We start from the raw sequence: 23664 nt of genomic DNA, 5'->3' as shown, positions 1-23664 counted from the left end.
TTTGACCACATTTAATGCTTTTCCTCTTTTTTGCCTATATATAGATGCCATGCCCTCACACTTTCATTATCCATCATTGATCCTTTGTGATTAGCTAGCCCTCCTCATTCTTTCATCTCCCTACTATCGTTTGGTACCCACACTAACGTGTAGAGCTGCGTGTTGGGGCTGATTGTTACAGCCTTGTACCTTCAGTCATTGCAATCACATTGTTTCTTCTCTCTCTTTCGTTCTCTCTTTGTCTCCTTCTCCCCATGTTCACTTTTTTCTTTTTGTTGCGCGCTCTCACAACTAGGTACCTAAGTGGTCTTTATGCAAGATGTAGTGATTGTGGAGGATGCTTCATAGGAGTGGTTCTTTGGACCAGCACACACGAGGGTGGGCTTAATCAGCTCATAACCCTTGCTGCGTGGACTTTCCACAAGCTTGGATTGCTTTGACATGCCCGATATGGGCATCTCAACTTTGATGCTACTAGGCAGGGTTCACGGAAGAAAATGGTGGAGGGACTTCTAGATTTCTCTCCCCTTCACACTCTCTATCCTAGTTGCCTGAGGGGCAAGCAACATAGGCAGCCTCATCCGGAGGTTGCTTCTTGGAGGGCTATTATAGTGCTTGAGGTTGTCCATGCATACCTTTGTGGACCTATGGGCACGGCCTCCCTCGGGAAGGCCAAGTATCTGATGCTGATTGAAGATGATTTCACATTGCATGGCGTTGTAGGTTATGCAAGGTGTACAAGTAATTTTCGATTGGTCTTAGAATCCTTCTTGTGGGTATTTTAAATGCTAGCACGGTATCATGTGGGGCACCAGGAAAATTGCAGCGTTTTATAAATTGAGAGAAGCTTTGTTGTCCAATATGATGCATGTGGGAACACCGGATTGTTTTGTTTTGATCTAAGATGGGGACAAGTGGTGACATAAGAAATAATAATTGTGCAAGTATCTATGGATAATTATTTAAAGATTAGTATCTTGTGCACTATACTTTTGGGTTGGATTCCTCATGATGTATGGTCGTCTTTGATGCTATAAAGTAGTTGGGGCCTAGAGAGAAATTGGATGAGATTTTGGTTCTAGAACAGATTTTAGCACATACGGAAGGGAAGATAAGGTGTAAAGTTTCTCGTTGCTGTCAGGTGAAGTTTTACAGCTATTCTTTAATGGAATGAAGTGGATGGAGGAGGGTGATTTAGCAGATTACCCTGGTTGTTACTACTTCATGTATAGGGTCTTTAGTTGAAGCCTATCTTTGTTGAGGCTCCTTTAGGTGCAGCAGAACTGTAGTGATCTGCAGATTGCCTGATGCTCCAGAGGGGTTTAGCACCTCCATTCCCTTGATAAAGATGGGCGGAGAGATCTAGAGCTCGCTTGATAATATTATATCTTTATCAGAAGTACTCTTTTCTGATAGTATATTTGCTTTGGAACTTCTATCAAAAGTGATCTAGACACTCTAGTTTGGCAGTAGTATATGGATGCATACTACGATTAAGTATCATTTGCAATACTATATGTGATACTTATTGTGTGTATCACTGGATGTTGTATATTGGTAGCTGTAGTGGGCATACATGTGTATGGACACATTAATGGCTGCAGCAAAGGTGATTGGGTCCGATGTATTTCAGTTTTTGGATGCCTTTGGGCCACATTTTGGATGTAATGGAGGATGCTTGCAAATTTTCAAGAAGGGGATATATCATTGAGATGTATTTTTCTGAGTTTATGATTACCATGCGATTAACTCCTAGCTATTTGGGCAGGCAAGACATTGCATAAGTTGTGCAGGAATTTGGCAGGTCCATTAGTGGCAAGGATTCAAACTTAAGAGAGCTAAAGACTAATTAGTTATTTAATGTGCAGTTCTTAGGTGCACATTTAAATAATTTGGGGCATAGTATCAAACTTTCATCAAAATAATCAAATTTGCACAAATTGCCAAAGGTTGGGCCCTAGGACATTGGAATTTAAAACTATTGGATTAAAGTATGCTTTTCTAGTGGAAAGTCGAGAAAAGAGATGGAAAACTGTGGAAGAAAAAAGGAAAAGAGCAAAATAACTGCGAGTCCTAAGTTTTTTGGGAGTTTATGGTAGCTTGGAGACACATTGTGAGCTTTTGAGAGCATCACGGCTGTCTTGGAGCAGTCGTGGAGCCCTCTAGTGCAGTCATGGATGGTGACAGAGTTGTGGCTGAGTCCCCGAGTCTTGTGGTCAGTTTCTCTTTTCTCCTCAACAGTGTGCTCACAAAAACAAGCTATTTTTCTCTTTTTCCTGGTGTGATTCAAGATTGAACAGCATCTTGCAAGGTTGGAATGAGGTGTTTTGTGCTAGTAACAACTTGAAGCTTTGCTATTGAATGTAGACTTGCTGTCTGGAGATGGTTGCAGACTGTGCAGCATTTTCTCTCCACAATAGACATTGGAATTGCCGTTGGCAGCTGCCTTGGAAGGGGTGCAGGTGGGCTCCTCAGTTACACGCAGGTGGGTTCTGCCTCTCTGTACGAGAGACATTGGAATTGCTGTTGGCAGCTGTCTTGGACTGCATGCAGATGGGCTTTTCTCAGTTATACTCAGAGATTGATGTGTTTGTGGTGGATTTAGTCAGATACAATGCCTGAGTGTCATGGTTGGAGCAACAACTGCATACAAGTGAGCTGTTCCTCGCCTGGGGACAAAAGTAGTTTTCCTAAAGGCCCTAAATCTCAGCCTGCAACAGTACCAACTCAGTAATTAGTTCTTCTCTTGATCTGACAGATCAGTCCTGCACTGCTCCTTTTACTTTGTCACAAGTTGCTCTCAGTTCTCAATATAGTAAAGAATACCACAAGGGTTGCTAAGCTTTGCTGCAAATCTGTGTCTGTGAGCAGGAGCATTCTAGCTCCTCTATGTTAAGTGACTTGATTATTTTATTGCTGATTTCAGGATTAAGGTTAAGTGCTTTGTAGATTAAGTTTATGATTGCTGACATTTGAGTTTCTTAACGATGGTTTCACATGATTAAGAGAAGAGGTAAACATTTGACTTGGGAATGATGACAAAAGCACATCCATAGCACCAAAAGCCTCCATTGGGACACCAAAGGAAACTTTTCCAAAGAGATTTAACTACAAGCTTATTCCCCATTATATAAGTGAGTACAAAGGAAGCACTTCAAAAGCACCCTGATCCACATCCTGTTGTGGAGCTTAGCTGAGAGTGACAGAAGTTTGAGGAGTGAGCGTGAGAGTGTGACGGCTGGAGAGAGAGAGAGAGAGAGCAGAGTGAAAGTACCATTCGATATGAGTGTACCAACAATGTGTTGGTACACAAAGAATAAAATGTATTTATACTTAGGGCATGTAAGGGTGTATTCACATGTACAACTATATAATGTGTGTGTACTATACATGGAGGTTAAACCGGGCCTTTATCCCAACAACCGCCCACTTAAAGGTATGAAGTAAACCTCTAACCAACTCCCACTAGTCGGATGCAATGCTCATGTTGAGCTTTGCTTAGACTTTTAGTGAGAACATCTATAGGGTTGTCTTGTGTTTTGATCTTGGTCAATGGGCATCTCTACATCACAATAACCATGCAAACTAAGTGCACCCTGCCCATAGCAAATACACTTTCTTTGCGTACCCTTGAGGTATTGAAGAATACACATGACAGCCTCCCAATGTGTTTTGCTAGGATTTGACATAAATCCTTGGATGCTAGTTGGCCCTTGTGTCATGGCTTGGCATTGCTAGGTGATCTTGTTTGATGCTTGCCATCTGACTCTTGATTGGCATCCTCTAGTTGTGCTAACCTGTTTTTGAGGTGACTGCTTCAGCCCTACATAGACTTGCTTGAGATTTGATCACCTTGACATGGGTGGTGTGAGAGTGTGCCACAGAAGAAGGAACTTGAACAGAAAGAATAGAAGACAGCAAGAAGATGAAGACAGAAAGAAATTTGCACTGACTGAAATAAATGCTGAATACAAACAAGACCGATCAGTTTGTGCACACAGCCTGAGGCATTAGTGAGGGCACCCGATCTGGCTAGAAATGAGGATGGCAGCTGCAGCACCGGAGACGGAGGAGTATGCCCAAAGTCAGAGGAGCAGCCTAGAAAAGATGATGGCCGGCCAAAGTGTAGGGAGGGGCAGCTGTAAATAGCTAAAATCCCCTAAATCTGGCCGACCTAAAAATATGGCTGACCAGCTGGAAATGACCATAGGATTGCAATAAATGTAGTTCGATTGCAAAAGAAAGTGCCATAAGTAATGTCGTGGCATGTTGGACAGTATGTGATTGACAAGAGATGGAAACCAAGTTGAATAACCAACTAATAGGCATAAGAACTGAGCCTAAAACATGAGAAATGCATGTTAAAATGCCAGAGCTCCCATGTCTCTATTAGACTCTGATAGGAGCTCACAACCAAGAGATGACAGGCTGACAACACTAAAAGTGACAGACTAGTACTTCCTCATAGATCTTGGATTGTCTGTGGACCCAACAATCTCGTGCGATGAAGCATAGAAGCCTTGGGCAAAGGCTTCGTGAAAAGATACGTTGCATTGTTCTAAGTAGGACAATAGGCCACTGCTAACTTGGAATCCACGATTTGCTCTCGAACATAGTGGTATTGAACTTCGATGTGCTTTGTGTGAGCATGAAACACTGGGTTCTTCGCCAGAGCAAGGGCACTGTGGTCGTCCGTGTGCAACTCCGTAGGTCTTATCTTTGAAAAACCAATCTCTGCCAACAAATGATGGAGCCAACTGCCTCCATAGTTGTAGAACAAAGGACACGGTACTCAGCCTCTGCAGATGAAAGAGCCACAATGGGTTGCTTCTTAAAGAAGGTATAACTAGTGGACCTATGTGAGTCCACATCACTTGCCCAATTTGAGTCACTTTATCCTAAGAGAGTGGCCCTCCATACATGATCCTATAGAATGGAGTCCCGTTTAGGTAGTGCAGAATGCGCAGTGGCTTGTGAGTGAGCTCGAGTAGGAGTCTTCATGAAAGAAGACAACAACGCTACCACAAAAGAGATGTGTGGCCGAGTATGAATTAGCTAGATCGAAGAGTCAAGAAGGCCCTTGTAATTGGTGGCATCATTGAGGGGATCTTATGCTGCCAAAAGATTGGGCTCAGGATCCATAGGGCAAGAAATAAGTTGACACTTGGCCGTACCAAACTCCAAAAGAAGCTCAAAGATGTACTTGTGTTGGGAAATAAAAGTGCTTTTGCCATGTGATAGATCTCCAATCCAAAGTGTAGGATCCCAAGGTTCCTCATGTCGAACTCTTGGCCCAATATATGTTGAGTACAATCAACCTCCTATGTGCCGCTCTCTATAATGATGAGGTCATCAATATACAAGATGACCAAGACACACCTATCCTCCACAACCTTGTATTAAAGGTTGGGGTCATGATCCGATTGATGGAAGTCACTGTCCAAGAAGAATCGATCAATTTGTTGATACCAAGTCCTAGGGGCTTGCTTTAGGCCATAAGGTGTCAAGAAATGACTGAGCAACTAGAGAGACAATAGCATTTGTAGGGAGGAACACAGAGTGTGTTTGGAAAACACTGAGAAGAGAAGAGAAACTCAGATGGATGAGATGATGAAGAATTGAAATTACGAAGTGAATTTGATACAAGGCTGCCGTAGCACGAAAGATACCTTGGAGCAAGGAGATTGCCGAAGAAGCCTCTGAGTCTGCGGATGTAGGGATGATGAGGTGTTGCTTGGAGCAGGGAGATTTCTAAATAAGATTATTCTTTGAATCTGCAATGTAGGGATGAAGATTGGTGCCTAAGCAGGGAAACAACCAAAGAAGTCTCCAAGTTTGCAAACACAAGCCCTATGAGCTAACGCTAATTATTGGATGTGATGCTAGGTGGAGAGGATGAGCCAGAAGCTGAAAACACAAGTGTCAAAGGCCTCTGATGTTGATGCTTGGTGGAGAAGGTCGCAAGCTGAAGTGGAGATCCCAAAAGCAGCAAATGCAAATGGATGGAGCCTCTCGAGTGTCGAACGCAGGGTGCAAAGGATGCAAATCTGATGCTAGGACGATGGAGGAAGATGCCAGTTGAAGAAGGAGAGTAGAAGATGACAATTGCAAGGAGTGCCACCCTTAAGGTGTTGTCCCCATAATGAAGGGATGGTCGCCAAAACCAAACGCAAGGGGGAAGGGCTCAAGGAAGTTGTCGTGTGTGTATAGGAAGGAGTGTCAACTAAGAAAAGCCATTGCCACCATAAACACAGCCCAAGGAAGCTGGAGACTAGTGCCTGGTAATAGGGATAGAGATTGTGGAAGGAGAGGAGAGAGAAATGATGGAGAGAGAAAGATGATGGGTGGTCGACCAAATGAGCCGGAGATATGTGGCCTATAAATAGGCAAAAGACTGTCTAGTGGGGCGCTGCATGAGGGCGTTGGCTGTCTAGGGTGGTGCTAGACTACGGGGGGTTGGGAGCCTCTTTTTGGAGCTGTCCATTGAGTGAAACGTAAAACATAGCAACAAAAATGAATTGTGTAAATTGAGGAAATGGGTTTCTCAACATAGAGGGCCTTTCGCAACCTATAAACATGGTTCTTCTTCCTTTGTACAAGAAAAATTGGAGGTTGTGAGGGATAAATCTTCTCCTCTAAGATGCCACTCAGAGAGACTAACTTCATGTCCATATGATAAAGGGGCCAATGGTGATGGGCGGCCAAAGCCAAGATAGTACGAATAGTGGAGATCTGAGCTATTGGTGGGAAAGTCTCAAAATAGTCCAAACTTGCTTGTTGGCAGAAGCCCTTAGCAACAAGTAGTGCCTTATGCTTGTCCAAGGTTCCATCTACAAGATATTTGGACTTGAAAATCCACTTTACACCAATCACCTTTTGTCGCTTCGGACAAGGAACCAACTCCCAAGTTTGGTTGTGCTTGATAGAATTGAGCTTGGCTTGAATATCATTGCGCCAAACATTTTGTGCAAGAGCCTCATCAACTATAGTAGGCTCATGGTCTTGAAGAATTTGAGACATAAGAGCATAGTTCACACAGAGTTAACTATCCCAACCTAGTTGATTGACGTGGGCCAAGAGGCGTCTTAGGAAACTGTGCGTCTTAGGAAACCGAGTAATCTTGAAATCTTGCATGAGCCATTGATACCACTGAGGAATGGTGATAGGCTCATCTCGTTGCAAAGGAGACTGAGAAGCCTTGCGTATCTGTAAAGCACTTGTCTGTGGAAGGGACTCCTCCTCAATAAGGGAAGAGGGATCCTCCTCACCCGATGAAAAGAGCCCCCTCTCTGATGGCTCACTCTTGGGAGAGGAAACGTGAGGAGACGAGGAAGGAGTGGGAATACTTGATGATAAGGTAGCAGATGAAAAAGTTGTCAAGGGTGGAAGGGGAGAGGGTGATGGGAAAGGAGGGGGAGGAGTCCTTGAGGAAGAAGGGGTACCAAGGGGTAACCTGGAAGGGGAGGGGTCGATGGCCTTGCGGGGAGAAGGGGGGGGTGTGTTAGTCAAAGAGGAAGCATCACATGTAACAGAAGAACCATCATTTGGATCATCGGAGGCCACAACGTTATTGAAGATCACATCCTTGCTTACCTTGATCTTGTAGGTTGTCGGGTCAGAGAGCTAATAGCCCTTCGTGGTTGTATTGTAACCAACAAAAATAAGCTTCATTGACTTGGAATTGAGTTTGCTCCACCTTTTCTTCTTGTCCACATGGACATGTGCCTAGCATCCAAAGATATGAAAGCGGGAAACAAAAGGCTTCTTTCCAAAGAAAGCCTAGTAGGGAGTCGTATCCTACAATGCCGAAGTAAGTGACACATTTGGGATATGGGCCGCAATAGCCACTGCCTCACACCGTAAAGAATGGGGAAGACCCTTGTGCTTCAATATTGATTTGGCCATCTCAAGCATGGTTCGATTGGCATGCTGGCTTTAAATGGGGATACTTTTGCCACCACTTCTCATGATGAGTATCATTCCCATAGTGTGGGCACTTGGTGGGCGGCTTCTTCTTCTCATTCTTGGAATCATCCTTCTTGTCCTCCCGTTTCTTAGCTTGTGGTTTCCCCTTCTTCTCGCCCCCAGAATTTGCTAATAAAAGCCTTCATAGAGCCAGATCCACTAGTCTCCATCTCTTTGAGATGCTCATCATACTCCAAGACAATTGGTGAAAGCTTCTCCCAAAGGAGAGATAAACTCCCAAAGGTCAAAGGTGTCGAGAATGCACTCCACCTTATATGATCACAGAGAATAGTTGGAACCATCCAACTTGTCTTCTTTGGGCATAGAAGAAAGCACGGGCACTTGTACAGTGGGTGCCATGTAAGGAAAAGTTGGTGTTGAGACATCTTAAAATTCTAGAATCATCCAAAAAGCGGCCTTTGATGGGCAAACAACACCGAGACAGGAGAAAGTCAGCTGACATCTTAAAATTCTAGAATCATCCAAAAAGCAGCCTTTGATGGGCAAACAACACCGAGACAGGAGAAAGTCAGCTATATCGGTTGTAGATGTGCCGCCTAAATGCTATAGTCAGCTATAGAAACAGTTGTTGCCTGCACCTAAATGCTGTCGCCTGCAATCAAAGATTGTTGCCATGTACAAAAGGGCATTGGAAAAGTAGGAGAAATCTGCATTTGGCAGCCAAATGTTGTCACCTGGCCAGAAAGGATTGCCTTGGCAGCAAAGGATATTGGGAGCAGTGGGATGCTGTTGTCTAGATCTAGGAAGGCTGTGTTTGCAGCAAACACAAATTTGGAGAAGGTTGCTTGGCAGTTTGGGGTGGTCTTTGTGATGAAAATCTCCTCTGTGATCACTCATTAGGTGATGATACAATGTGAGAGTGGGCAACAGAAGAAGGAACTTGAACACAAAGAAAAGAATGTAGGAGGAAGGTGAAGGAAGAAATAAATCTGTATTGACTGAAATAGATGCTGAATACAAACAGGAGGACTGATCAGTCCCTGCATGCAACTTGAGGCATCAGTGAGGGCTCCTGATTTGTTTAGAAATGATGACGGCAGCAGCAGCACCGGAGATGGAGGAGTATGCCCAAAGTCGGAGGAGCAGCTTGCAAAAGATGATGGTCAAAGTGTGGGGAGGGAGCAGCTATAAATAGTTGAAATCCCTTAAATCTGGCCGACCTGAAAATAGGGCAAAAAATATGGCTGATCGGCTGGAAATGACCATAGGACTGCAATAAATGCAATCGGACTGCAGAAAAAATTCCATAAATAATGTCATGGCATGCTGGACAACGTGTAACTGATAGGGGATGGAAATTGATTGACAGGCATAAGAACCAAGCCTAAAATAGTTAAAATGCATGCTAAAATGCCAAAGCTCCCATGTCTCCATTAGACTTTGATAGGAGCTCACAACCAGGAGATGATAGACTGACAACGCTAAAAGTGACAGGCTAACATGTGGTCCCAATGCCCAAGAGGGACTTGCTACAATGCTGATTGCTAGAAGTTTGCATGACACAACCCATCTGGTGCATTTGAGTTTGAACTCCAGCTATAGAAAACTCCGTGATAAAGGAGGTGACTCCGGTCTCCAACTACTTTTATTACAGAAAAAGGTGTTTTGGGTCATACCCTTGGAGAAGGGTGTTGCTAGGAGGCCACCAACATCAATTAAAGGGACAAACATGGATACACTAGACATGTTGGAGTCCCAAAAACTTCCTATGATGCATAGTAAGGATAGTTACAACACCTTGAAGGGTTGCTGCATGGTATTGAACCTAGGGCTGGTAAGACATGGCACACTAAAAAACTAAGATGGAGCTGAATTGAACTTTGACATTTGGAAATCTTCATTCGTTACATTCAAGGTGAGGTTTTGAAGGTGTAATGGCTTGTGAAGATATGATGCTTGACGAGCCTGACATGCTTGCAAATAGCAGTCATCTCTGCATCAAGGTTTTCACTAAGACATGGGATTGCTGGGCTTGGAATATCAGAGAATAATGCTATTGATGGAGCAGGGTGACATCTGTGCTATAAACTATTGTAGGGCAGTAGGGCAACTCCCTCACAAGTGAGTGGACTGAAATTCCAGGTAGACATTGGAGCGTCCTGTAGAGTCTCTTTGGGGGCATTGGAGGCCTCTGTTCCAGTGGCCCTGATGTTTAGGGCCCCACTAGTTTGAGACACTGTTTGAGCTCTTTAGTTGTGCTTCAGTGTTTCAGTATTTTTCTTATATCTGTTTATTTTGTGGTGTAATCCTATTTATTCCTCTATTGCCTTTCAGCTTTTGTGCATATTGCCATTCCTTGACCTTCTTAGAAAAGTAATCCTATTTATCCCTCTATTGCCTTGCAGCTTTTGTGCATATTGCCATTCCTTGACCTTCTTAGCAAAGCGGGTAATTTTAGATCCTGCATTTGCTGTCTGGTTCTGCGGTTGCATTCTGCATAGTTGTTTCTGCTATTGGCTGGAGGTTTTAAAAGCTTGAGGATTTTCTGCTCCTCTCTAGCGATCGTGAGGGGGGAACATATCATGCCCTTGTTCCTTCACTGCACTTTTTACAATTAAAAGTATACAGTGCTGGTAGTCCTTTTTCATTAATTTATACAATCACATTATTCTTTGAATTATCATGTAGTCCTTGTCATTGCTTCCTAATTTTCAACAGTTGAAACTTGAACTGAAGCTTTCTTTGCTGGTTGGACTTTCTACTGCTCTTAGGGTTTTTTGTACTTGAGATCGAATTATGGTGTTGTGTTGTTTTAACAGTTGAGGCAGCTCTAAGTCATCCCTATTTGGCGAGCCTTCATGACATAAATGACGAACCTGGGTGCCACGACCCATTCAATTTTGATTTCGAGCAGCCCTCCTTTACGGAGGATCATATCAAAGAGCTTATCTGGCAGGAATCTCTTAGTTTCAACCCAGATGATATGATGCAATGAGATTTGATTGTTGTAAAATTGGTTTGTAATATGTGTCGATAAGAGATGCCCACTTGACACTGATGCAATGCTGGTGCTCTCTTACCTTGTCCGAGGCTTTGATTACTCTTAATTGAAACTCCAAATAAGTTACTTTCTTCAGGAAGGAAAATCTAGCTGCTCAATTATTTCTGTATTGCATTCTTCTGTCTCCCAATATACTTAGCATCACAGTTTCAAATTAATTCCGGAAGTTTGTTTGCAGGCACCTGCAAGTTATTGTATTGCATTCTTCCATCTCCAAATATAAGTGCATACACAGGCACATGCAATTAACGTGTGCTTCTGTGACTAGGTGCATGCACTCGATGCAGTTGTACTGTTTTCTCTATCAAATCAGGGATATCCTTTCTCACCTTATCTATTTGTTGAAAATTCTCCATTCAGAAAGACATCATTATATGTGTGCTAATGGGTTTTAGCATTCAGCTTTCAAAGTTCGACTGCTTCTGCTTCATATGCATATTATATTGAGAAATCTTTGATGAATTAAGAGTTTTTAAATGGAGGTAGGGATGCATGTTCACAATATCTTGAGTGTGTGTTGCATTAGTGACTGATGTATGACAGGTTCCAATATCCAATATGCCAGGAGCTATTTGAATTTGCCTCAATCGTGAGTTTTCAAAACAATGTTCATAATCATGCCAGGAACAATTATACGAAATCAGTATAGAACACGACTGCTCTATTGGATATCTACCCTGCAATGTTTGGCTGTGAACTACTCGACATTACCTGTTCAGTTGCTTGTCCTCATAAGAAGACCCGCTTAGTTTTCAATGGGCTTTCTGCTTCATAGCAAGCTCCTGAATAAGGCTAAGTAACAAAAGGTTGAGTGTTCCACCTAAAAGACATACAAACAATTGTGATGTATAGGCTTGAGACTATCCATCTATTGATAATACTATCATATTCAACATTTAAACATTTACTTGGGGTCTCAATGCATGTCTGAAGATTCATAAATTACCATATAGTTTCTGCTCATCCAAGCCTGACTACATTGTCATGTGTTTGGAAGAGCAGGATCATGCCTTTATAATCATATAATGGAGGTTATGATGGATAAATAGAACCCTAGCAACTAGTGAGATGATAGATAACTACAACCCTAGACACCTACCTAAACAACATAGAAGCACCACAATCATAGCTGCAATGTTCCTGACTAATCTATTTAAAAGCTGGAGCTCATGCGTGCCCAACTTGTCTCAACTCATAGAAAAGGACGTGTTGGAATCACTCTTATCACAAAGCTTCTAGATCTCAAAGTTAATGTGGACAACAATTCTATTCTCTTTACGGGCTGCTTGCATTTATTTGGAGTCCTTAGTGCATGTCAAAATGCATGTGATTTGTTTTTGAAATTGAATTGTGATGAAGCATTGAGGGTAAATGTAGGATATGAATGAATGGTCTACTTGTTGGTAGTTCATGATCTTTGTAAGTTGGAAGGAGGCATTCTTGACTTGTAGCTATTACATAGAAATTTTCAACAGTAGTAGAAATAATTCAGCCTAGTCTATAATAGGGAGCTTTGATAGATGTTGGTTGTAATCTAATGTGTCTATAATAGTAGAAATAATTTCCTGGTCTATAATAGGGAGCTTTGATAGATGGTGGTTGTAATCTAATGCGTCATATTTGCTATTATGGTGATTGTTGCATCATTATGTGAATTATCATATCCCAATATATCTCATTGTTACTTGAGTAAAAGTTAGGCATTCTTATCTCCACACCAAATCAAGTCTATTTCATAGGAGTTTAAAAAGTCATAGCTTTTCACACTTACATCTATATAGAATTTTGGTGGTTTCTTGTATGGAGTAGGCACTTCAATTAAATAATTGAATGAACATTGAGAACACCATATGCTTTGTGATATCTTGTATTTAGCAAGAATGAAGGGTCGTGTCTTCAATATCTTGAAATATAGAATTTTGGTGGCTTCTTGTATGGGGTAGGCACTTCAATTAATTAATTAATCGAATGAACATTGAGAACACAATATGCTTTGTGATATCCTGTATTTAGCAAGAATGAAGGGTTGTGTCTTCAATATCCTGAGACTATTTTGCACATTGGATGTAATAAAAGCTAGCATGTAATAAGGCAAAAGTGAGTTTTATATGTATAAAATATATCACATTGGATAGATAAAAAATTTTTTGAAGGCAAAAATGACCTCTTGCCGTACATTACTATTGCTTAATTACGTGTTTCACATTAATGGCTACTTCTCTCCATAGCCTTGTGTATTACAGGTCCTTTCTCTAACCAAAGGACGTAGCAAGTCAAAGCAATCTTGATGATGAGCAAGTCCCAACTTTTGAACTATTTGTAATAAAAGAAGTTGCTTGTGGGTTCTTATGTTGGGCATATTGCTTAATTAAGGAGGCCAAGCTTTTGATAGTGGTGGTCTTAATGGTGGTTGGGGTGGGGGGATACGTAACTCGTGAGCTTTTCATTATCCTTCACACATTGAAGATATGGAAGGCACTATTTAGAGCACCTTGAATCTTACCCATCATAGCAGGGACATTATCCTCTATACTATAGTACTAGCCAACAAAATTGACTTCAAAAGGCTTGGGCACATGGTTTCTAGTTTTGTTGCGAGATATTTTGATACAATTTGTGATATGTTAAATGATTATGCTTATGAATGTAAGACGAGAAAAAGTGTCTCAAAAATATTGGAGAAAAAGGTCCATATGAAATCCTACAAGGTAGAGTGGTCCCTTTGGTAATCATTTATGCCAAAGAATAACGTTAATGTCATTGGCAACTTTGTTCTAATGTTGAGAATAACAATAAATCTAGTATAAATTGCTATAGAAAGACCTTAAGAATGTTAAAGGAAGTAAATAACAAATTTGTAAGAATCTAGATTTGGAATATGGCCAATATTGTTTGCTAAAATGGGATAAAAATAGGAAGAAACTAGGGACCATCCTTCTCAAAGTTAACTAAATAGATACTTTGAACCATTTAGATTGATTAATAAAATAAATCAAACTCCTTATATGAATTAACTTTAAACCTATTGAAAAATACATAATACCTTTCATTCACGTTTCCTCAAACCTTCACAGGGTCAAAAATCAAAACTTTTCATTGGAGATCATAAGTAGAAGGAAACAAATAACAAAATGAGTATTTAAGTTGGAATACAAATGGTACAAGAGGACCTTGTGACCCAAAAGTTTATGGTGAAACTCAAAGTTTTACATATATTTATGCAAAAGGGGTACATGAAAATTCCTTGTCCACATGACGAATATTTTCCTAGTTGATAGGGGACTTCAAGTGCAATAGTTAAAAAATGTATAATGACCTTTGAAAAATTAGATATTTATTATGTAAAATATTAAACCTATTTTGAGTCAAAGTAAAAAGATATCCAAAATAAATAGTGCATTAGATATTTCCAATATCTAGGTGATAATAAGGGTGGTGGAGCCATCCAATGGGTTATAACAAAGCTAGTCTATGCTTCTTTAATTTTACATACTGCAACGAGCAAAGTTTGAGCAAACAATAGAGAGTACACAACAAATTAGAGAAGAATTCTTTATTTATGAAGAGTGACATAATGATCCCTTTGTCAACCTATGCGCTTCCATGGTAAAGCTTCGATGGCAACCTAGATAGGTCTTGAGCGAAGAGCTTAAAGCTTATTGGCTAATCTTTGACTGGGGTGAATGGGTCACCTTTTTATAGATGCTAAGGATAAAGAGTAATCTATGATTAGTCTAGAAATGCTCTTAGTTTTCCTAAAGGAATATCCTAGAATATTAGATTTAGGGATGGTCAAGAATATGTCTTAGAGAAATGTTTTAGAATACTTCATCTAGGAAGATCTCTAATGTTAGGAGTTATTCTAGGAATATTTCATGGGACCAAAAATAGGGGTCCCTGATAAATCAACACCTTGTAACTCGATGTAGTGTGCCTTGAGTTTCTACAACTAAAATGCTTGATCTAACATGTAGGCTAGGCCCACATAGGTCATCTCTTTACCTTCTAATCACACAAGCCTCATTTGACTTCAAACTTTAGACCAATCTATTTCTAGGATCACATGTGGCTTGTTCTCATAATGGGGGCCTTACAATATTGAGCACCACAGATCATTGGTGCCAACTTACAAGGATGGGGCAATGAGCATATCTCACACCCTCCCAGAATGTCCACTCGTATATGAACTATTTCCTTAGTTGAACACCAAGTCTTTGAATATGAACTTGAAGCCAATCCTTTGTAAGTGCCTTGGTAAAGATATCTACTCCATTATTATTTATTGGATAGTAAACTAGCTCCATTATCCATTCTCAAACAATTCACACATGCAGTTATATTCAACCTCTATGTGTTTGGCATGTATATGGAACATTGGATTTTTGGCAATGGTGATGAAACTTTGGTTGTCATGTCTTAGCACAATTGGCTCTTCATCTTCACCTAGTAACCCCCTATGCCATATGATTCTCTTTAACCACACTATTTCACATGTGTCAATACAAGCTACTTTGTAATTAGCCTTGATAGAAGATAACGCCATTGTTGCCTACTTTGTGTGTTTCTAATAATAATATGTGGAACCCAAAAAAGAAAAATAAATCAGAATTGATTTCCTTGAATCACTATCTCTTGCCCAATTCGAGTCACAATGCTTGACCAAAGAATTACCAGAACTCTAAGTGATGCTATAGTTGAGGGTTGCCTCAAGTACTTGAGCATCATATCCAACTTTCCAATGATTTACATGAGACTTGTTGGAGAATCTACTCAAAATGCCAACATCAAAACTGATGTTTGGCATGGTTTTGTAGACTAGTTGTGAGGTATTCTCAAAGGACAACTCCACATTGTCCTTCGTAGGTGTATCTGATTCCTTGCAATTGAGCATGTCAAGTGTTTTCACGATCTCTCTTGCATAATTCTCTCTTAGTATAATCCTTCACCCTCTGAGTACAATCTGTGCATCTCTCTCTCTCTCTCTCTCTCTCTCTCTCTTTGAGTGAGATAGTCAGTTGTCACATAGTTGTCTCCCCTCTTTCTCTCCCTCATCGCTGATTCATTGCTTGAAGACCATCTCTCTCTGAGTGAGTTAGTTGTCAACACACACAATTGTCCTCTCTTTGTCTTTATCCTCTCTTTCTCTTCCTCAGTGTTGCATCTTTGTCAGTTTAGTTTGTCTTTCTATTTCTCAATCTCCCTCTCTTTAGTTTTTCGTTTTAAATCTCATCCATTTGTAGTTTACTTTGTGCCTCCCCCTCCTCCTCCTCTCTCTCTCTCTCTCTCTCTCTCTCTCTCTCTCTCTCTCTCTCTCTCTCTCTCTCTCTCTCTCTCTCTCTCTCTCTCTCTCTCTCTCTCTCTCTCTCTCTCTCTCAATCTTGAATAAGAGCTTGCTCATACACAAGTGTCTTTGGAGAGTCTTAATATTTCATCACAAAAGAAACACCCAAGTGAAATGGTTAGACTTGAATTCTCACCCTAATAAATGAGATGTATCCAACGACTCTGTCAACCGTCATGGTAGCACCACCCCCAAGCCAACATGATAGCTAAACCATGGGAGGATTATCTGTCAAAAGTCGCAGATCTAGAGCATGGTAGATGCTATGGCGGGTGGAAGATGAAGACCAGACTCATGATGACATAGACAAGTAGAGACAAACTATTACACAAGTGAATTAGGTTCCAAGATGGCAGCTTGGACTCATAAACACAATCTTGTGTAGGACCGGGCAAAGGCAAGACACTTAACATAAAGTACAAAGCATCATGACATTGTATTCATTCCATATGAAAGTGATAGTCAAGTACAATGATTTATAGAAATTGGGTTGTTCCACTCTCCTCACTGTGCATATGGGATTCAGGACAGCTCTTCCTGGAGCATACATCATTTTTCATTTCTCAACATCCCCCTCAAATGACGACTCTCTACACTTGTTGGCTTTTGCCCCCTCTACAGATAACATGGCGTGGGAGACTAGCTCGTAGGCAGTAGCCTAGTCAAGTTAAAGCTTGAGACTTTACATCTTTGGCAAGGGTTTTTACGAAGAAGCAAATCCACTATGGGAACAATTTTCCTTAGAACAATCTATCAGAGTTGTTAATAGTAGCGGAAGCATCTTCTTCTTCTTCTTCTTCTTCATTCATGAATTGACCTTGGTGGTGGTCATTCTGCATTTGCTGTGCTCTTTTCTTGTGAAAACATTCACTGGCAATATGGCCAATCTTACCACAATACTGACATGTCATCCGACTTTTGTTGTCAGTGTTGAATCCTCGACCTCTTTCCTTGGGTCCAGTAGCTCCTTTCGTGTATAAGAGATTTTCCCTTGAGTTGGTCTCTTTTACATATTTTCTTTTAAATTTTCTTTCTCCATCAAGCAGTGAATGCTCAATATCTTTGAGTGAGAGAGTGGGAACATTACTTAGTGTTGAAACAAGGTTCTCATATGGTTCATGATTAACACTGGCAAGTAGCACTGCTATTGCCTCATCTTCATCAATGTTCTTTTTAAGAGTTGCTAGTTGAGTTTTAAGGCTCTTGAACTTATTGATGTGTACAATCATAGATGAACTGTCTTTTACATCCAACTTATAACACTGCATAAGTAATTTTACCTTTGAGTTCTTTGCTTGTGTACCAAAGATTTTGTTAAGTTCTTCCCATGCCTTCTTTGCATCCCTGATGCGGGAGATGTGATGTAATACATCATCTGATAGACCCCAGGCAATAATACCTAGAACATCTTCCTCATCTTCAAACAAGTCCCACAAGTCTTTCCACATAAGTGGTACATGGTCTTTTCCTTCCAGGCATGAAAGCCTTCACCATTAAACTTTTTTATCTGTTCCACTTCACTCATCTTAGTAGGAGGTCTTACCACAAGAACTCTCAGGCAGTGTCTTGAGATTTACATGGGAGGGTTTTGACCCAGGCTTGGTTTTCATTGATTGTAGGAGTTGTAGTGGATCATTTTGAATTTTTTTAAATGGAAATGAAGCTCTCTTTATGCTCTATAAAATACATATGATCATCATCTAGATCGATGCAGAATTGTCACGCATAGAGCAAATAAACGTAGGCAAGCATAATTTCAGATAGTAATGACGAATTTTGATAATGTTGGGTTGGATGATGAGAAACGTTAGGGTTTAAGGATACAAGAGGGAGCGCCTTGAGATTAGAAAGATATCCTTAGAAGGAATCTTGTAAAGATATTGCCTTTGGAGAGAGATCCAGGTACTCCATGAAGGGTATGTCCTACAGGCCACAGACTGAGGTTATGGCAGCAACTGACAGAAGTAACAATGTTGAGCTCCAAATAGGGCGATTTCAAGTTCTTATGTGATGCAAAGAAGCCTTGAAAGTCAAGGAATAAATCTTTAGAAGGGAGCTTGGAGAGATATGCCTTGTAGAGAAAGTTATAGAAGTTTGAAGGAAGATAGGTGCAGACCTGGCTATCACTGCCAAGGTGGAGCAAGTGGAGATGAGTTGAGAGATAAGATCATTGAGCTGATTTGAGGTTAAGAGGGATTGAGAGAGTAGAGAAGGGAGTCATCCCATGCCCGATTGGGCTCTAATACCATGTCAAAAGTCGTGGATCTAGAGCATGGCAAATGCTATGGCGGGTGGAAGATAAAGACTAAACTCATGATGACATAGACAAGTAGAGACAAATAGTTACACAAGTGAATTAGGTTCCAAGATGACAGCTTGGACTCAGAAACACAATCTTGTGTAGGATTGACAAAGGTTAATTGAAAGTACAAAGCATCATGACATTGTATTCACTCCATATGAAAGTGATAGTCAAGTACAATGCTTTATAGAAATTGGATTGTTCCACTCTCCTCATTATGCATATGGGATTCAAGACAGCTCTTCCATCATTTGCCATTTCTCAACATTATCGACTGCAACGAGTTTGCAACTTGGAAGCAAAAAATGTGGCCTTGAAGGACTCACTTTCCAAGGTGCATATGCACTTGGGTCAACTAGAGGAGAAGTTGACTATGGAGATGACTACAACCAATCAAAACATTTAAGATGAAGTTAAGGACATGACAACACAAGTGGAAGAGGAGGTCCATAAGGAAATTAAAACAGGAAGGAGGAAGATAAAGAAGGTACAATAATATCTATTTTTTCTATAGTTAATGAAGCTACATTACCAAAAAAGATTGAATCTCATGCATGATTAGGAGGAATTCCTAATGGGTGGCATGAAGAAACATAGAAGGAAATAGAGGATGAAGACTACCAAGCATGTTTGGAGTCATATAGGTTAGATATCAAACTAAAGCTAGTATTGAAAATCAAAGTTTCAAATGGGTGACATGATGATGCATCACCAAACAAGGAAATAACCAAGAAATCTTAGAGTTTGGAGATGTGCCCAATAAAATTGAAGCACTAAAGCAATCAAAATATTTCAAGGGAACCAAGTGTGGATCATAGATGAGCTTACACTAGAACAACTCAAAGCATGACCAGGTTAGATCGACAAAATGAAGGTAGCTAGAAAAGAGGTCAATTGAGCATTTTTTTTGAGGTGGCAAAGCCATTGTTACCCTTAGATGAACAAGGTGGTACCCTCAGACGAACAAGGTGAAAAATTGAGAAAATCTAAAGCAGAAGACAAGGCCAAGGCAAAAGCAAAATGGAGAATGAAGGCACGCCAAGAAAAATAGGGAAACACAAGAAGTGTGAAAAAGTCCTAAATAAAGGAGAGGTGCACAATAAAAAAATGCAAGTCAATACTTTTGCTAAAAAGCACAAGGCCACCATGATTTATTTTAAGAGCGCCCTCATGCAAATTGTAAATGTAAATGGGCAGTAAGAAGGAAACTAGGAAGATAAGAGAACAATGGAAAAAAGGGCTTGGCCATGTAAAATGGGGATGACCACCCAAAGGGGATTTAGGGCTTTGTATATAAAGTTCAAAAAGTGAATGAGAGCTCATTCTTTTGGTGTGTGGGAACAAAAGACCCACCTTGTTTTCTTTTCTTCTCTTCTCTTTGCTTGCTTGTGTGTGCTTGAGGGAGGGAGTGTGAGAGTGCGAGGGAGTGAGTGTGTGAGGGTGAGGGATTAAGGAAGTGAAACTCTCCACCATCTCCTCTCTTCTTCTTCTCTCCTCTTCTCTTCTCTTCTCTTGTCTCTCATGCGGCTATGGAGGATGGAGCTTGGAGGTGGAGGCTTGAGGATGCTTGAGCTTGCATCAAGAATCGTGGAGCTAGTGGAGTGCTTGACAGAGAAAGCAACTCAATCGGGCATCAAGAAAAGCTCACTACACTCGTAGAGAGGGATGGCATGTTGGCTATGTGAGATGTAGCCATTAGTGCTTGCTTGAAATACTTGAACAATAAGTGGTCCATGGGTCTTGGCGGTTATACTTGCCTCTACATTTTGGTTCCATTGCCGGGACCAACGGAGCTTGAGCGCTTGTGCGCATCAAATCGAGCATCGAAGTAAGGGTTTCATCCCCGAACTAGACCTTGAGGTAGATAGGAGGTTTTGGGTTTTAATCCATGCTTAAAGTAAGTATTTTTGGTTTATGATGATTAGTTGAGTAGGAGAAATCGATTCAATACTTTGTTTTTGATTTTTGTTGCATTTAAGGTAGGATAGGAAGGAGAATGAGAGTGTGAAGCTTGAAGTTTAATGTTGTAAAACAACCCTAAACATGACAATAATAGAAAAAAATGAACAAGAAAGAGGGCTCAAATGCCTTGGAGTTGTAGATGGAGTGATTGGGAAGGCTAAGGTGCTGGCTAGCAAAGGTTTAAGGTCCTAGGTGACCACGAAAAACCTCATTTACAATTCTAACTTTGAGAGAGAGAGAGAGAGAGGGGGAGGGGGAGGGGGAGGGAGAGGGAGAGGGAGAGAGAGAGAGATTGCAAGTCCAAGTCTACATTAGATCGATTAGAGCATATTGGGGCTTTCTACGAGATTCAAGTATAGGATGCCCTTGGCCCACACCTCTTAATGATTCTTGGCTATTGTTGTGGGTAGAGGCAACCTCGGAGTTTAGTTTTTTGGCAAAAAACGTGATTGACACGTGTTTCGGCCGGCGGAATTGGACGCTCTTCATAATGTCCAATTCCCAAAATCTAGACCAGAGACCCATTCGATTCCCAGAATCAGACTAAGTGAATTGTCTGATTCCTAGAATTGGACTGGGACAAACCCACCAAGTCCAATCGGACACATCTGACCAATTTTGAAAATCGAACCAACTCTAAATCGACATGCAACTCATCCGATTGGACGCTCGAGCCGTCTGATTGCGACGATCAGACACACCACTTCTATCTGATTTCGACAATCAAACGAGAAGAAATTGGATGCTCGACCCATCCGATCGCGACGATTGGACCATATAATCGGACCAACAGGCTTGTTCAATCAAACATACCTTCGAATTGGACCAAGCACCCTGTCCGATTCCAAGAATCGAACACACCCCAATCGGACCAACTTATGTCGTCCGATCAGACACGCCTGTCCGATTGTGACAATTGGACCCGACCTGGTTCGATTCTTAGAATCGGACACTGGTAAATCGGATGTTCGATTACCAAAATCAGATATAGTCTGAGAAGAAAAAATCGAGAATTTAATGAACCCATCGAATGTCTCATAAGTAGTTAAGACCTAGAAATTGTGGGCGAATAACCTAGAAGGGTATCTGGTGCTGTGTGGGCTGATTGGAAGACCCTAACTCATCGACCGTGATGACAAACCAAACGGGATAGTGTAGCAGAAAGCCCTAGAAGCTGGCAAGAACAGCTAGGAACTGAACACACGACCCTGTCAAGCCAACCCGTAGACAAGAATGTTGGAGTTGCACACACTTTGTTTTCTCACTCACTCTGATTTCCATCACTCAAAGCACACTTGAAAAGAGCTAACAACTTGATTTTGCACAATGCATGGAAAAGAACACACTCACGGGCACACTCACAAAGTGGGGGTAAGTTGAGGACTAGTTGTAATTAACAAGGAACTCACCGAGATTTAAGAATTTGAAGGAACCCACCAGTAATACCCAAAAACATAAACGGGTGACTGAATCCCCAAAGGTAGGCCTAAGCAAAGAACATAACCAAAAGGCAGGCGCAACAAGAACATGCACTATCCTAGAAGTGGATCTACATGGCCTTATCAACTTGATTGAAAACTTGGCAGAACAAGAGGTCCTAGACATGGAAGAGGGAAGCTCAAGCCGTAGAAACAATGGAGAGCTTAACCTAGGAGACTTTCCTGAGGTTGTCCAATGGTTAGTAAACAAATTTGATGCTCAAAATCGGCTAGAACTCCACGGTAGACCGGTAGAGGACATCATAACAGACTTCAAAGAGGAAAGGAAGGTGGCTCGCAAAGCTCTGCAAGGCCTAGTTGCATATAACCAGGAACAACAAACTAGGAACTTACGCTAGAGCTTACAAATACGAGAGATCTAGAGAGTGCTAGCCCTAGCAGGCAAAAATCAGAGAGCCCTAAAAGGAGATCTAATGCTGAGCAAGATCCTGACAAAGCAGTTGCTAGATCACACGGCCGTAGAACAAAGAGTTGGAGCATTGGCAACATCGCTACTGACAGTGTTGGGTGTCAAACAACGATCTAAGAGCCAATTGAAAATTCCCGTGGTAGCAAAGCAGGTGGACAAATACCAAGTGACCGACAATCCATATAGTTTCGTGGAGCAGTTTGAGCAGGTGTGCGAGGCTAACGACCTCATGGATCCTATTCAATGCACCCAAGCCTTTGGACTGTGCTTAGGTGACAAGGGTCGGACCTTGTACATAGGTCTAGATGTTGCAAAGTGTGCCAATTTTAATGGCTTGAAAAATCTCTTCATTAAGAGATTCTCCAAACCTAGATACTTCAATAACCTATTGGTGCAACTCATGAGCGTCAAGCAGAAAGAGAAAGAGGATATTCAAGATTATGTGACCCATGTGAGGAGCCTCTTTAAGAGAATTCCCATATAGGCGAGAGACCAACCTAAAGGGCGGTATCCATGGTATTCATCCATGGAATACAAAGCGAAGAGCTCTACAAAGCCTTGGCCAGCAACTCAAGCTTCTAGCGAGATACACTGGCAAGGGTCTTTAAAGAAGCTATTAGAGTGGATGACCAACTCAAGGAATGAGGCTATAGAGGCTTGAATCAAGAAGAGCCCAGTGCTAGGAGTTCTGAGAGAGCCTCAATATCGAGTGAAAGAGCAGACCCAAGCATGCAAGGCAAAGGGAAGACCATTGATTCGAGACAAGAGCTAGCAGAGATTGGGATAGACATAGCCAAACTATTGGAGACGATGAGACGGCCAACGCGCCCACACATTCAATGTGCGCATTGTGGTGAAAACTACTTGCCAACGGAGTGTCAAGACCCTAGGTCATGACCTTGTGCTAATTGTGGTAGGCTTGGCCATGACACCATGCATTGCAATTACCTCGGAGGCTCCCGTACCCGTATCCTTTACGGTCAACCTTTGCAAAATAGGCCACCTAACTTCTTTGGAAGGGGAGCCCCATTGGCTCTCCCAACACTTAATGACACTAAGCCATCCATTCCTAGAATGGAGATAAATCCTACAGGTATCCATAGACCACATGGACCCTAGGTGATCCATCCACCTAGTGATACTCTAGTCCACTATGTGGAAGAG

At 41.4% G+C, this 23664-nt stretch overlaps 1 protein-coding gene across 4 annotated transcripts in view; it reads left to right on the top strand.

Annotated features, from left to right (window-relative positions):
• LOC148030675 (mitogen-activated protein kinase 4b-like) overlaps positions 1-11291 on the top strand; it is a 51972-nt gene extending 40681 nt beyond the window's left edge. For 2 of the 4 annotated variants that reach the window (XM_087687026.1, XM_087687027.1), the window contains exon 7: positions 10746-11289. In XM_087687026.1, coding sequence (XP_087543152.1) covers positions 10746-10921 — 176 coding nt within the window. In that variant the 3' untranslated portion in view covers positions 10922-11289. Of the gene's footprint in view, positions 1-2367; positions 2788-10745 lie in introns of those variants that run through there. The other 2 variants (XM_087687029.1, XM_087687028.1) reach the window with 2 other exon arrangements.
• Positions 11292-23664: the final 12373 nt, after the last annotated feature.

This window comes from Lygodium microphyllum, chromosome 10, assembly GCF_053477565.2.
Source record: "Lygodium microphyllum isolate KBCC chromosome 10, Lygodium_microphyllum_v1.1.10, whole genome shotgun sequence".
In the NCBI taxonomy this organism is placed as follows: Eukaryota; Viridiplantae; Streptophyta; class Polypodiopsida; order Schizaeales; family Lygodiaceae; genus Lygodium; species Lygodium microphyllum.
Note: the sequence above shows the minus strand (reverse complement) of the source record. Positions and strands in the feature narration are given on the sequence as shown.